Source organism: Anopheles merus, unplaced genomic scaffold (assembly GCF_017562075.2).
Source record: "Anopheles merus strain MAF unplaced genomic scaffold, AmerM5.1 LNR4000548, whole genome shotgun sequence".
NCBI lineage: Eukaryota > Metazoa > Arthropoda > Insecta > Diptera > Culicidae > Anopheles > Anopheles merus.
In genome coordinates, this window is record NW_024428128.1 from 7,797 (window position 1) to 23,641 (window position 15,845).

The window sequence follows — 15,845 nt, forward strand, 5'->3', positions numbered from 1 at the left end:
AAGTTCACAGAACAGCAGTGCTGTTTTCAACACTTTTTGCAGTGTTTTCCCTTTCTAATGCCCTTTACTGCCACTGCCCTTGATGTTGCACCCTCTAATTTTCAATTTTTATAAACAATTTGATCGTTTGATAACTTCTATCTGTCAAACGCGACAGAGGTTCAAATTTGAAGATTCGGTAAGAACGTGAAAGAATAGTTTTTTAAGCGCAAACGTTTTTTTTTTTTTAATTTGATATGCCTAACCATTCTCCTAGTTGGTCTTAAGTGGCGTTATAAGTTGGCAAAGCCGTTTTCGCAATATTATGTAACGAATTACTGATCGGAATTCACAACTCGCTATGCAATTCACAGTGATTTGCGAGAACGCGCGAGGGCTCGCATGCCATACAAGTTCACAGCTCTAGCGCCCTCACATTTAATAGCTTGCGAGCCTAGTTATTTTTTTTCGCCCCTAGTTTTAGCAGTTATGATTATAGCACTCCGAGAGCAGGTATGACAGTGCGATTTGTAGTATACTAAACACTAAAAGTACTAAACACTTAAAGCAAATATCATAAGATTTCGTACAGATGACACTAATCGCAACCCTCGCAATTTGTAACGGGAACTCTCATCATATTTTATTTAGGCACTAACACTGCAGCCTAAGCTTCAGATGAATTTAGAAGCAAGTTTTTACACAGCAACTTTTAGTTTCACCAGAAGGTTTATCCTCCCAAAAAAAGTCAAAATTCTCGCCCATTTGAAAACCACTGCCATAGAGTAATGGGATGCAAATTGCCTTACATATTGATGATTGTGAATGCGTCGAAAAAAAAACCCCGTCATTAGCTTTGATTGGTCCACTATCACACTATAAACTAATAGCAAATTATTCGCTTCACAAGTATTTAACATTTCGCAGAAACATCACTTTCCTGTAAAGCGTTACAGCTACATTATATCAGTTTTGGTACATTTCAGCTGTAGTTGTTTTATTTTGTTTCAGTTTTTTTGTCGCTTGTTTGATTTCAGCTGTTTCTGCTCCTGTTTGGTTGTTTCCACTCATCAATTTTCTGTTCCATCCATTTTATAATTGGCTTCACATTCGATCCAATATAATTACAACATCCTGTCCCACTTAAAATGTAGGTGAAACGTTTCTGTTCCTCTTTTTCTCAAATTCATTATGGTTCATAACTGACCCGCACTGGTAAACCGCTGAAAGGTACAGGAGTCAGACCTCGACAGCGGCACCTTTCGCGGGGACTTTAAGCTCAACCGATGCACTTTGATGATGATGTGTGCACTCTACAGTAGTGGTGAAAATACATACACACACATGTGTGTGTGTGTGTGTGTGTGTGTGTGTGTGTGTGTGTGTGTGTGTGTGTGTGTGTGTGTGTGTGTGTGTGTGCGTGAAACAGGAGCCGTGGTTTCGCCACGTGTGCAGCACGAAGGGCACGTGTTGATGAAAGTAATTAACGGTCGCTCTTTTTCCCCTTCTATTGCTGCTGCACTCTCATTACAGACGTTCCCGTCTGCGCTACGGAGCGGCACGGTGGAAATGCACCCGGTGGTAACGTTACCGACCCGTCCGGCAGCAACCGGAATGCCATACTAATTGGCGCGTCCCGGAACGAGAATGTGGAAATTCCGTGCCACATATTCGCCGACCCGCCGGCCAGGTAAGTGTATTTTATTGCGCTGCTTTACCCTTTTGCTTTTGGCCTTTTTACGTCACACTACTCGTTCAAGACGACCAGCATGGGTGTGGGAATAAAAGGGAGTGCAAAGCAGGTCAGTCGTGCCAAGTAGAAGAGATTTTAAAGCAAAAATGAAACTCCCACACAGGATGGATTTCTTTTGACTGCGTTTTTTCGTTATGAGAATAAAGGGAAGGGAGTCTTACTATGGTCTGGCCTCAAGCCAGCCATACACACAAACACAACGTAAGGAAACGCCTTGCGGGAAAGCAACACCACCAATGGTGTACGTGTGGCCGCTTACAGTCAGTTGCAACGAAAAAGGGAAGGATTTCGTTCCCTCCCAATTCACCTGTCCCCGCCCAGATTCCTCGAGGTAAATCAACGCAACCCCGGCGAACAGTGGTTGTGTGTGGTTGGTTCGTACGGTCGAGCTTTAACCCACGATCGTTCTGCAGGGCGGAGACCTGAGCGTTGTTAAGCCTACCACACCACACCGCTGCTGCGTGCCCATAACGGAATGATTGAGGAAATGATTTAATTGCGTTACCCCTCTTATCTTGAGCATTGTGTTTTTGCGCTTCGCAACGTACACGTTCGGATGGAAAAGTAATCACTTAGGTGGGAGCCGTTTTATTATTTTACGGCACGGCAAAGTACATGTGGCGGCTGCATTGCCCTTCCGGTAATTGATTAAAGTGTTGTGCGGAATGATGTGTGCGCTATAGTGGTACAAAACATTAACCTATTAATTAGCAGCAAATGTTGCATTAGAAACAAAGCATTTTGCAGCTGGGCAGATTGCATACCTTCAGGCGCTTTTCGGTTGAACTTTCCGTAGCAACCGTGCGCTGTAAGCATCGTGCGTCCTACGCGCTTAACAATTGACCATCTGCATCATCATCCAAAACACGGTCGGCAAAACACACACACACACACACACACACACACACACACACACACACACACACACACACAATCTATTAGCACAAGCGCCCAACTAGTCCTGTGTAATTGCCGCAAACAATAGTATGCCTGTGCCCTTCCTGACACATCCCTTGCGTTCGTCGACTTTAACGGCAGAGAGTCGGTATTTAACACTCGGTACTACCATGGACCATTAGCCAGCCTTCAGTCGAAGGTACACATGATAACACCAGCGCACAAAACACAAACAAGCATCATAATCAACCACCCGAATCATTATGAGCGCTGAAAATACACACAAGGCGCTCTCACACGTGGAAAACGAGCTGGTGTGTGTGTGTTTTGCCATTTGATTTGAGTTCCACTTTCTAAAAGCAAAACTTGCTCCTGTTGCAAAACTTGCTGCTCACTAAGCTGGCATGTGTGGGATGTACAAAACATGAAGAAGAAGTAGAAGAAAAAGACACCAAGCACTGTCCCTGGATGTATTAAAAATAAAACCTGTGTTGATTACAAGCAACAGCAAGTGCAGCGGAAAAACGGAGCATAGGAGTAAGAACAACAAACAAAAAAGCAAGAGACAGGAAAATAATCAGCAACAGCAACAAAACAAATACCCACACATTCCGTAAAGCTCCCGAACAGATCGGGTAAAGTATTTTACAGACAAACACACACACACACACATGCACACACACACACACACACATGCACACACACACATGCACGAAACTACAAAAAACCCAACCCACACCCGTTGCGATGAGTTCCACAACCTCCAGCACACGGCCCGACATGTTCCGAGCTACAAAGCTTTGACGTGTGTGTGTGTGTGTGTGTGTGTGTGTGGAGGAATTTGGTGCAGCTTGAAGGTACTCCACACAGAGAGTAAGCGAGACAGAGCGAAAGGAACGCGCACGCCAAAAGTTTTGGACCATTTTTGCTGCCACAACAACTTCAGATCCCCCGTCCACGATGGTTTCGTGTGGGAACCACGGCAGCAGCAGCAGCAGCGTTCGGTGCAAGGATCCGGTGCATGTTTACTTATTAAAAAGTTGCCACATTACCGAACCCAACCAGCCCACACACACACACACACCAAAACGCGATACTGCCATAGGGTTGATGAAGCGCGGAGCGCGGGATGATAATTTTGTTTATAATGGTCTCGTTATTTTATTAACATCCATTTTGTTTTAGCTCTTTGTTTCTTTTTCTGTTGGTGTTTTTTTTTTTTCTTCTTGCCCATTGTTATCTGGTCCCATGCCTGCTCTAACAAGGTAAACACGGCTACGAGCCGCAGCCGGGCAAACCGCGGACTCGAATGTTTTGCGCGCCATACCTGTTGTGCCACGGCCTGCTGTGTTGTTCTTCCAAGAACTATTTAATTATTGACCAACCACAATCGGGTGTGATGGGGTACCCGCACCATCGCTCCAAGACGAAGCGTCTGGCTGGGTCATACATACCCTTTTTCGGGGATGGAGGGAGTGCAGATGACACCAACCAGGCTACGAAAGGCTAGAGAACGTTCCTCCCCCTTTTTTTACTCCAATTTCGTCCTTAGGGAGGGTTGCAAGTGTCTACGGAACCTTCTACGAATGGAATTGGAGGTATGAGACTTTAGACTTGAGAGGACTTAAAAGCCTTTTCCCAAAAACAGTGAAGCATTTGATTGCATTTGATACTTAGAAGAAAGTTCGTCTTGTCGGTGTGCAAGGCCACAACTTTCTCCTTTTCTCCTGTGAAAAACCAAACAACCAAATAATTCCCTTTTCACATACATCACCGACACCATCCCGCACATGCACATCAAAACACCTTTCTGATTGTCAACTCTCCATCTATTATCGATCTTTATTCACAGGTCGTTTCACTGGCGGTTCAACAATTCCGCTGAAATACTGCCCGTCGATGCACATCGCTACACCAGCCAGGGCAACATTAGCATACTGAACTACGCGCCGGTGACGGATCAGGTAGGTCAGGGAAGAAACCAGTGGGCAAGTGGGCAGTGGCTGCTGTGCTGCACCGTTCGCCCACCGTCACACCGAGCGTCCAGCTCGAAATGTGGCGATTAATGTTGCACACGGAGTGAGCACCGGTGTGTCGCAAGTGTGTCGCACCACATTCGCCAATAACACATTCACGATGGAAAGTGGGTTAGCGTAGGGCGGCGGCGTGATTCTCGCCCGGGTGGGCGTGATTGGATCGATTTCGGTTAACCTTAAAGGTTGCGCCATCCCAAATTGAGGGTTGCTGTCCGTGTGGGTTTGATTTTATTTGCACATTTTAAGTAGCTTGTTTTGTCCGGCTGTGTGTGTGTGGGTGAGTGCTATGAATAAAAAGGTCTGCATGAATGATTGATTGTTCGATGACAAAATGCAGGACATATTTTTATTCACTTTCTAATCGTTTCGTCATCGGCAAATCGATCGGTTCTAATTGCTTTTAAATTTTAAATGTTGAGCTTTTTGTAAAACTGGCCGTAGTGAATTGCGATGCAAATCTTATTTTTGCTATGTATTTTTTTTTCAATTGAACTGTTACATCTTAATTAGGCCATACGGCCCGTTGAAGATTAAATAAATAATAATAATAATAATAACTCAAAAGAAAAAGGAAAAATTTAACAAAATGTTAAGTAGTAGCACCGGCAAACCGACGTGACAATGGCGTTACAAAAGTGTCCCACACGAAAGTACTGTCATTTACCAGTGAGGCGATCACTTCTGTCAAAGTAAGCTCTGTTTACTGCTGCTTTGATTTAAACAACCTTTCTAAATTAAACTTAATACACTTATAAACTAAATAATCTTTTTGCAAAGGAAGTGTGAGGCAAGATTTTGTGAGAATTATCGGACAAAAGGCCCAGGAAAATCATTTTATAAGTTTCCGAATCAATGCAAAAGATATGAGAAGTAAATAAAACAATGCGCATTGGAATTTGCGGAGAAAAAGAAAAAGAAGGTACAGCAGTTTCTCGTCTATGTCAGTGTAATAAGCAATTCATTATAGAGATGGCGCTAGTGTGTAACTTATTTTCATTCAACAACTTTTGAAGCTCATTTTGTTCGAAGTGTCACGTCAGTTTGTCGGTGGTAGTAGGGTAATGTAACCTTAGTACCATTGTAATCATTTTATACAAACATTTATGCTTTGGGAAAGAGATTTTAATTTAACAGCAAAAAAACACATAATCAATTGGCTTCAAAAGACGTAACACGATTCAATGGAGAAATATTATTTTAAAAACTATTTTCAACCTTTTTTTTTTGACAAATAATCTCTCCTTCTGCGAAAAAGCTCAATGATACATGAGCGAACCTTAGCAAGCACGCAAAGATTTAACTTTTCTCTTAGGCTACTATGATGCGCGCAATTCTACGGAGTTTTGCTATCAATTCAACCACCAAATGTTAAACTCTAAGTAAAATATACAGTAAGAAGCGTAAAATCTGCGTATGTGGTTTATACAAAAAAAAGGTTGACTACAAATGGATTATGTTTTAAGATTATTTTTATGCTCTAGTGACGATTGTGCAATGATTTTAATTTTAATATTTCTTTTCTTTTCTTTAACTCTGTATCCTTCATTTGTTACAAGTAACTGTCAAACATTTCAGGCCAAAAAAGCACATCAAATCTTCGCCTAACGCGAAGCACAATTATTGTAAGAAGCCACCACAAAGGCGTTCACACTTTTAAACCCTCTAAACCCAACCAGCGACAACGTTTTACGTGCGCCAAGGCTCATTTTGCCGCGCTCTCTTTTTCTCTCTCTCTCTCTCTCTCTCTCTCTCTCTCTCTCTCTCTTTCTCTCTCTCTCTTGGAAAGCACTTCACCGTCTCAATCTCGTCAATCGGGAAGGGCTCATTCCTGGTGTGGCACCGACTGTCGTATAACCCGCCAAAGCACCCAAGCACTACTCGGAAGGATTACGAAACCGTACACAAGCGCGAACCGGTACTTTAAATTGCCCGCCGGGTGTCTTTTTTCCCTTCCTTTCTTTCTTTTTTCGCTCTTCAACCGGCATATTTGATGTGTGTCTGGCTGTGTGTGTTAAAAAATGGTTTACAATACATGCAAAAGAAGGGGGGGGGGCTCGAAACTCAGAATCTAAAGGCTTGAGGCAGACTGATTTTTGAAAGCTTCGCCAGTCCCTCGATGGTGCTACCGCTGATGGAGCCACTCCTTCAAGGCCCTTAGGTGTGCGTGTACGTGTGTGTGTGTGTGTGCGTGCTTTTCGATGCGTTTTAAAGCAAGGCTTAAGCATTATCCACACCGGCAAAGTGGTTGCAAGAAATGTCTGCTTTCTGTTAGCTTTCCCTCCGCTACCATTATTCACCTGACTTTTCTCCTGACCCCAAACACCAGCCTCGCCCCACCCCAGGGGCAACACGCAAGCGTCCGTAAAATTGGTTTATGGCGTACGGCACACGAGTATCGAATTATGCATAAAAGTGAACCGATTACTCTGCGGTTTTGTGTGAATACGTGAATATCCAAAAGCCCGTCTGGATACTACTACCATTCACCGTACCATCGTCAACGAGGAGGGTTTACGGGGTTTACTACACGTTCTATCACTTACTTTCGTTTGCTCACCGAAAATGAGCAAAAGCGTCATTGGCGTATGTGTGAGTTGGTAAACACTGTGCTCCCACACCGATATCCCCGGTTGGTGCCACAGTACCTCCCGGAAAACGGTTTGCGCTAGTGATTGGTTGGGTGGAGTTCGAGACATCGATAGCAGCTGTATACGATGCCGGGAAAAAGCTTAATGTCTAAGCCCCCAACTCATTGTCAGTTCCGCCTTCAAGGGGTACATAAAAACGTACCATACTTTGTTGCCGTTCGAGCTGTTTACTGTCTGCCCACGTGTAACTTGTTTTTTGGAAAACAGGCTCGTTCGCGCGGGCTGTCCATTATTGAGTTACAACGCATTCAACGAATTTTATTGTACATTAAAAAGCTAACAAAATAATTACCACACAACTCATATTAAGCGATGAAATATCTATGCTGAGCTGTTTTGCTAGCTTCGGGTGGTCGTTTTACCATGTTGGCAATGCAACATAGTTGCAAAAGCAATTAATTATGGGCCCTTTTTGAATGAGATACCAGGCGCCTCCATGGAGACTAACGCATGAAAAGCACTGGGCGGCTCCATCGAAAGTTCTTAGCAGCTTCATGTAAAAATCGATGTTACATTGTTGAAAACAGAATAGAAACAAGAAGGATTTTTTTCCTTCTATAAAACAAACAAATAATAATGTAGTAAAACTCTTACTTTGGATCGGTTTACTTTCAATATTCAATTACATTCGAAAGTAATCTGTAAAATCTTCAATTTCTTTGCACATTTCCACACACAAAAATGGCATCATTTAATTACCAACCAACCTTGTGGTTAGACACACTGCCAGTGTCCTCAATTAAAAGGAATGATAAATTAAATTCAACCTCCCACTCCACAAACACACCCTCAAACACACACGTGTACCAAATTGATGAGCCGGCACAATCCGTCCCAAAATGTCGCCCACCTGTACTCTGTCGCCCCGGGGACATGTCTTGGGGAAATGAGCCACAATGTGCCCAAAACAAAAAGAAGAATAAGAAGAAGGAGAAGAATAACATGGCCCCCTTTCGCATCCCGTCATCGATTTGTCATCTTCAGTTTGTGTCTAGCGCACCCCGATGTAGATTCTAGTACCATCCTGGCACACTTTACGACACGATACTCTAACCAGTGTCTTTCTCTCTTTCTCTCTTTTATTCTCTTTCTCCATTTTTGTCTCTCGCTATTTATGCTATCTTTGCAGGACTTTGGCACACTAACCTGCTGGGCCGTTAACGAAGTTGGCCCTCAAAGTCAACCGTGCACGTTCCAGCTCGTCCTGGCAGGTAATGTTTTTTCTTGTTTTTCCTGTTTTTTTTTATTTGCAAAAGGCCTTTAGGTAGAGGCACGTGAGACGAGAGCCTGGGTGAAAGGAAAGGGGTCCGCAAAATCAATATCATCCCACCACCTACGAAACCCTAACCTAGATTGTGGATTCTTCCATAAACCCGCTTCCTCTTCCAAAGTCGGCGGTAACACATTCACCCCCTCCTTTCCCATAGCGAAAACTCTCTTCCAAGCCTGCCCGACCGACCGACCGACTGGGGCATTTGCCAATCGAATCGTTACCCCCCTGCACACTCACTTAGACACACACACACTAGCAGCGACCTATGTGAGACAGACACATGTGTGAGTTCTGGATGCATGGTGGTAGTTTCGTTTGACCGCATCAACATCACGGCGCTCTTCACGGCCAGTGCAAGGGAAAGCAGCGTTCCCCACCATTCGACTACGGCCTGTCAAATGCAGCTACGCAATGCTGCGCGCTGCGGTAGCATGGCAATGGATCGTGAATCGTGAACGGATTAAATGGGGGAAACAAAAATAACACCGTGCCCACCGTGTCCCTGCGGCGGGCCTTTTTCCCGCACCATGTCTACCACCGTTTCACGCAGTCGATTTCGATCTATTTTGCTCGTTCTCCTCGTCCTAGTCCGGCCACAGCTCGCACCAGCTTGCAAAAACAAATAAGCACAAACCACCTCCATGTTTTGCCGGCTCGAAACCGACCTCTCCTCTTTCCCCCTGCGACACGCTTCCTATGTTTTCACCTCCAATCCCTCGTTGATGAAATGAAGCCCCAATAACAAATCATCCACACCCCGCGCGCGAGTGTGTGTGTGTGTCATCTTTAATACTTCAGCCGGTTGTGCGTACGTCTCCGGGCTTCTAGAATCCTTCCAAGCTTTTCGACCTTGTTTATCCGCATGTGTGTGTGTGCGTGTGTGGCGGAAAGAGTATTGGTGCACACGTGTGATAGTGACAGTATTCCCATCCACCCAACAACAAAAAAACCCGATCCAGCCGCACCAGTGTACCGTTGGGCATCAATCATTTTGCACATCAGGATTCTTCTCGTTTTTTTTTTCTCTCGGTCTTGGTTCTTTTTTTTTCCTGCCTGTCACTCTTCTCTCACTCTCGACCCTTTCAGAACGGTCGGACGACCCCGCTTGGTCCTCCATGCGCTTGATACTGGTGACATTGGAAACTGTCAGGATCGTCGTTGCCGGCTGGGATTTTTTTTTTTTTTTTTGGTTTGCTCGCCCCATCTCTCAAGGCTTGCTTTGTTTCGTGTCGTATAGCAACTGCCGTCCTCACTGATGGGCCTTCGCCTTCTCATTCTCTCACACTTTTACCGGCTCATTTCGAATTTCATCCACTCCGTTTCGGTCATTATCCTTTCGCTGACAGCACCCGGTACCCAGGTTTTTGCGTGCAATGCGACAGCGGAGCGCCCGAAGTGAAGCGTGTGCAGCTTTTTTTTTGGTTTGGTTTTGTTTTGCTCCCCCCACCCCTTAACCCTCTGGGAAACCGAAAACTGACGTTAACGTGTCTATCATCGGTGCAGCGCCATCTACCGGTCGGTCAAGAAACTATCGCGCTGGGGCTTTTTTCCCCGGTTTCATTCATGCTTTCTCGCTCGCTCTGTCTGGCGTTACGTTTCCAGTTTTTTTGGTGAACATTCTTTTTTGATTTTGTTTTTTTTTACGAAAGCTGACCAGCACTGGCCCAAAAAAAACACCAAGAAACCCTTCTCATTCCTTTCTATCCCTATCCACGCAATAACCAACGTGCGGGTCAGTTTTTGCCACAGAAAACGTGAATTCACACACACACACACACACACACACACACACACACACACACACACACACACACACACACACGCGCGAAGAAATCGTTTTCCATTTCCATTTCCAATCATCGCATTTAATCCGAAAAAGAATATCCGTTCCGCACGCAACATGTTCGGGCGTACAGGGTTTTTTTCTTCTTCTTCTGCAAATCGGGTCCTTTGCTTAACCCACCAAGTGGGTACACACGCACACACACAAACTCAGCCTAAATCCCATCAGCATCCTCCAACGTGTCCTCCCATGGGTAATGTCGTGTATCAAAACACGCACCTGATACTAACGTTGTTTTTCTATTCCTGTTTTTCTTCTCTATATTCTCCTTTTCCCCCACTGTTCCACACTTCCGGTGGCCCGGTGGTTCCAAAGATCTGCCCTCACCGGTAAGTAATTGCAGTCTGCCAAACCGGACGCAACAGTTTGCGGAAATCCAGTGCACACCCGGCTACGACGGCGGCTTACCGCAAGTGTTTGTGCTCGAGCTGGTATCGAAAAGGACCGGAACGCGTCGGTAAGACTTTTTGTTGTTTTCTGGGGAAGAGTAGGGAGGAGTAGTTTCGTAGGGTATTTCCTTCTAGTGTCCCAGCTCCGCTACGGAATGAGCGGAAGCGGTTGATCTCTTCCGTCTGGAATGTTACAAGTAGCAAGCTTTAAGCTCTTAGCGCTTGAGCGAAACAAAAAATGTTACAGAAATGTTTCAGTTCGAGGATATGATTAATTTTAAATATACTTTGAAATAAAGCAAAGAGTGAAATATTTCTTCAGCTAATACGTTTTGTTCGATGCGGTTTATTTGATTTTTAAGAATTAAGGACAGAAAAAAATAAATGAGATTTAATCATCACAAACAATTTGAAATGATTATTTGTAACCTGCTTAACACTTCGAAGTTTTAAATAACAGTCCATAACAAAATGAGTAAAACATGCAAAACAATAAGGAAATATTTAAATTACCTTAGAGTAACGCCTTTAGTTCTGCAATCTGCATGACAAATGTGGCTTGTGTGGATGCTTTATATCATTTTTTTTTCAATAAGGCTCTCAATAGACATTTAGAGTAAGCTTAAAACTTGAAATTTAACTACAGTATAGAGCAAAACAAGCGAAGCTTTCACCTAAAAACCTCATTATGCAATCGTTAGTAGCGCATTTCATATAAAGCTTGTTAAGAATAATCAAGACGATATAAAGATAATACAGAATTAAACAAAGATTTCTAATAAAAATTAATTTTCAACGTTAGTATAGCACTGAAAAGTGTTGAGTAGTAGTATCTTTAAAAAATGCTAAAAATATTCAGCTACTGCAACACAAAAAGTGACCACCTTTTAAACAGTGTGATCATTTTATACATTATTTAAACTACTTCTGTTTTTTTTTGTTGAAATTTTCACCAGATGTTTTAAAGATTTTCTTTTATAATTCCTCTCTTATTGCTTTCCGCCCCCCCCCCCCCCCCCCCCCGCGCAACGTGCAGGTTCAATTTCTCCAACAAAAATGAACCATTCTTCGTGCTGGACCGGCTGGAGAAGCTGAGCGCACTGATGACGCTGGAAAACAATTCGCTCTCCTGCGTCGTGTACGCCATCAATCAGAAGGGCCGCAGCACACCTGTGCTAATACAGGACTTTGAAATTGGTCGCATCCAGCCGTACCGAGCGGGTAAGTGGCCACCGCCTTCGACCGTATTCGTATCAATCGACCTTATTTATTCCCCCTCCTCGCTGTTTTGTCTGTTTTTCCCCCTTTCACCACCCGGCGCACCGGCAAAACAATCAAACAAACGAACAAAAAACACAGTGACCGAACGACGAGCGGACGCCATCGAGTGGCTGCCGATAGCTGTTGGCATTTTGCTCACCGTCATAATATTGGCTCTATCAATTTCCACCAAAACATATCTGAACCGCTGCCTCGCTGCCGGCTGCTGCTGTCGTCGGTGTTCCGCCGCCAGTGCAAAGCGGAACGATGCGGCGGCGTCCGATAAAAGTGAGCAGCATCAGCAACAGCAGCAGCAAACGAAAAACGTACTCCTGCCGGATGAGTACGAGTGTGGGACGCACTGTTTGAAGGTACGTTTGAAGCACACGGAGCCACCGTTTGAAGATCAGCACAAACACGACGGCGTATTAATTGCAACCGTGACCTTTGGCTGCTGTGATCAAAAGCAGTGGGAATGTGTGGCTCGCGTTGCTATAGTGTTGTTTGTTGGACGGAAACAACGTGACGATGCGCAATTAATTCCACCATTTTGCTCTCGTCTCTTCGCCTTTTCTCCCAAAACCAGCTGAAAAATGTGCAAATGTTACGAAGGCACAGCTCGCGCAAGAAAAACTGCTCCAAAGACTCGAACGACGACGAACCGGAGCCGGACGTCATACCAGCTCAGTTTAACATGGGTAAGTGCGTGCGTAGCCGTTATTAGAGACATGCAAAAACAACTTTCCCAAATGCTACTACTAAGCACGTTATATTTTTTCATATATTTCCCCCCTCAAAAACAGTGTCCTGCACTCCGCTCATAGCGACACCGCAGCACACCGATACAGCCGCCCGCGACAAGGTACGCTGCGCAAACTGCTTTCACTCAAGTGTCCTCAATATGTCCCACTTACCGCCTCTATCTTTCCTCCCCCCACAGGACGCACACCAGTACGGTGGCTTCACGTCCCCGCCCGCCACATATCAGATGGGAACAATCGTTGACCATCATCCGGCCGTGCCACAACAGGACACGGCGCTCGAGTACCGGACGCACGGTAGCATCGTCGGCATACTGCCTACCGCCCGGACAGCAGCGGCCGAGCTCGATATCAACGTGATCAAGGACCGGCTGCTGACGACGCGCGTACCCGAAAGCTGCGTTTGACGCGTTGCAGCAGCGCCGTTGCATCGATAGAAGTTGTTATAAACTCAGCACAATATACCCTACACCCTATATACATGCGCATGAGGACGGCGGTGGTAGACGGAGGGGACGTGCCACTTGACATCCTGCACTGTTCCAACCGGCAGCTACTGGCCACTTGCCAGCGCCAGCCGGCACAAGTGCACTCTACCCAGTCGCAACGCGTGATGTGACGGGCGACACGCAAACCTCTCCTGGTGTATGTGATTTTATCTGCTGGTTTGTTTTTTCTTTTCTTTTTCGATTCTATTCTATCGAAGGAAGTGAAAAAAGAGGAAATGTATAAAATAAGCAAAGCTATCAAAAACTGACGAATGTGAAAGAGGGAACCTGTGCATATCTTTGAATTGTCTTCGAAAAGGCGTGAGAGTATTATAAACCCTTCCGCGAGCTGGTTGGGCCAACTTATGAACCTAGAACTCAATAAAAACCGCACAAAACTGAAGTAACTGAATGTTTTCAAGTGAAAAAAAAACAGTTCGTTTTCTGTGTGCGAGCAGAGAGATGTCTTGTAATTCTATTTCCGTTCATGAAGCGGTGCGTTTTGTTTCGGTAAGCCCTTTTGACGAGAACTGTTTAGCTTTTGTTAGTGTTTCAAAAACCAACCTCTGAAAAGATTTTTAATAAAACAAAGTGAATCTTACTGTATCAGATGTCTTTGTTTGAATGGAATTGTGTTTGGCTGTCGGTTTGATGTTTAATAGCTACCTTTTTCCTATTGGATACATTATGAAATTTCAATATTCTTTCTTCTTGTTGTGCTGCTCTATCGATTGTTGCGATTCAATTGAATATTCATGTTTATTAGTAGATACCGATTTCGTTATTTCGCTTTTGAACCATCTTATTCCCTCGTTTGCATACATACCCTACACATGATGCGTCCCTGTAACACTATTTTGCTTATTCTAATCACAGCGCCGTTCAGCTTACCTAGCTTTTCTTTTTTGCTTTGCTGCTTTTGGAAATGCTCGTGTCCCACTTCATCTGCTCGTACGTGTCCATCCACGAGTCCATCGTTTCAAAATCGCTCGTATCCGGCGGGAACGGGATGCTCCTGTGGTAGCGTGCCTCCACCAGACAGTTGATGGTGGTCCGCAGCAGGGCAATCTGGCGCATAATGTGCCTGTTCGCTGCGATACCCTCCTGCAGCTCATCCGTCACCTTCCGCGATGGTGGTTTCGGTGGTGCTTCATCAAACACAGCATCGACATCCTCCTCCATTCGCACGAGCTGCGTTTTCCTCCGATTGGTGCGGCTCGCTGAGGCGACCGTTTTGGGCGGTGTCTCTGGTATTTGGGGGACGATTATTTTGCTCTCGATTTCCAGCTCCTGGGCTAGCACCGGCACCTGGGCCAGATCGGTCTCCTCCTCCGGCATATCGATCACCAGCTCCCTTTCACTGCCCGACGAACCGTCCGACTGTTCTGCGGCGTCCTCTTCTTCCTGCACGGTATAGCTCAGGGTGGGTGCGTTGTCCTGGATCGTTCGCACGTCCAGTATGCGGAATGGTGAGTCTTTATTCGGTTCTATTAAACCGGGGGGACGCGGTTTTTTCTGTTCCATTGTGGTCGAGTTTTGTTTACGTTTTGATCGGACGGCACTGAAGCGAATGGGCAAAACAGCCAGAGTGACCAGAAATACCGATTTATCTGTATTCCTACCGATTTTTCATATGCCTACCGATTTACAGATAAGCCTCCTAAAACTACCGATTTTTCATTTAACCTACCGAAAATCACAGAATTTTGATTTTTCAGTCGTTTAAGCTTAATCTGAGGCGCCTCATTTGTCACTTATCGCGGTGATGCACGTTTGTTTACCTGGCACTTTTTATTTTTATCCGTTAAAATGTAATGTTCAAAATAAGTAGAAAATGTCAGTTGCGTGGATTCCGAGAATTGCTCGTCAAAGAAAATCATTTAAATTTGAATTTGAATCTCGCTGTCGGCGGTTAAAGCTTACCCGACAGACAAAGAGAATGAAATTTTCAGGCGAGGGGAAAGTAGAGACACACGGTGGGGGTCCGGCCCAAGATCGGATCCGAAGTCCGTTGTTTTGAGCTAAAAATTAAAAATGGCGGATGGAGCGCTACCACGGAAAGAATGCGCTCTATTGCATGCCTTTAAAATGCACGAGGCGCTCTCACTGAAAAGAACGCTCGCTCGCGCTGTTTCATTGTATTTTCCTTATACCCCTTCCTTTACACGGACTTGATGCACCCGAATCAAAAGAAAAACTTTAACACATCACACTTGGTTTATAAAAGACGCACACTTTTTCATTCTCTTTGCTAGTGGGGTAAAAAGAAATTGATCGTTAAAATAATGGATTAAATTTAAATGGTTGCGTTCTCAATAGTGCTCCTGCCGAAATCTGCCAATATTATCTGGCCACACTGGTCCGCAGGTCAGGCGAGCTTTTTGGCGGCCACCGTCGCAAAACCGTCGCAAAACGTCAAATCCGACGTCGCATGTACTGCAAACCGACGTCGCCAGCGAGCGAAACTCGCAACGATTTCGAGGCGCTGGCGACGGTCGTTTTTGACGTTTGGCGACGG

General features: G+C 44.9%; 2 protein-coding genes across 2 annotated transcripts; one reads left to right on the plus strand and one right to left on the minus strand.

The window, feature by feature from the left end:
* The first annotated feature begins 1,500 nt into the window (after positions 1-1,500).
* LOC121602644 lies at positions 1,501-13,591 on the plus strand. Its single transcript, XM_041931410.1, has 9 exons — positions 1,501-1,669; positions 4,482-4,593; positions 8,443-8,524; positions 10,745-10,886; positions 11,855-12,039; positions 12,178-12,449; positions 12,665-12,776; positions 12,882-12,940; positions 13,019-13,591. Exons 5-9 carry the CDS (start codon positions 11,922-11,924, stop codon positions 13,244-13,246), a joined length of 789 nt encoding a protein of 262 aa, XP_041787344.1. The 5' UTR covers positions 1,501-1,669; positions 4,482-4,593; positions 8,443-8,524; positions 10,745-10,886; positions 11,855-11,921; the 3' UTR covers positions 13,247-13,591.
* Positions 13,592-13,620: 29 nt separating this feature from the next.
* On the minus strand, positions 13,621-14,897 carry LOC121602645. Its single transcript, XM_041931411.1, has 2 exons — positions 13,994-14,897; positions 13,621-13,893 (listed from the first exon to the last, which is right to left on the minus strand). The coding sequence occupies exon 1, from the start codon at positions 14,849-14,851 to the stop codon at positions 14,219-14,221; it is 633 nt and encodes a 210-aa protein (XP_041787345.1). The 5' UTR covers positions 14,852-14,897; the 3' UTR covers positions 13,621-13,893; positions 13,994-14,218.
* Between the last annotated feature and the right edge of the window lie 948 nt (positions 14,898-15,845).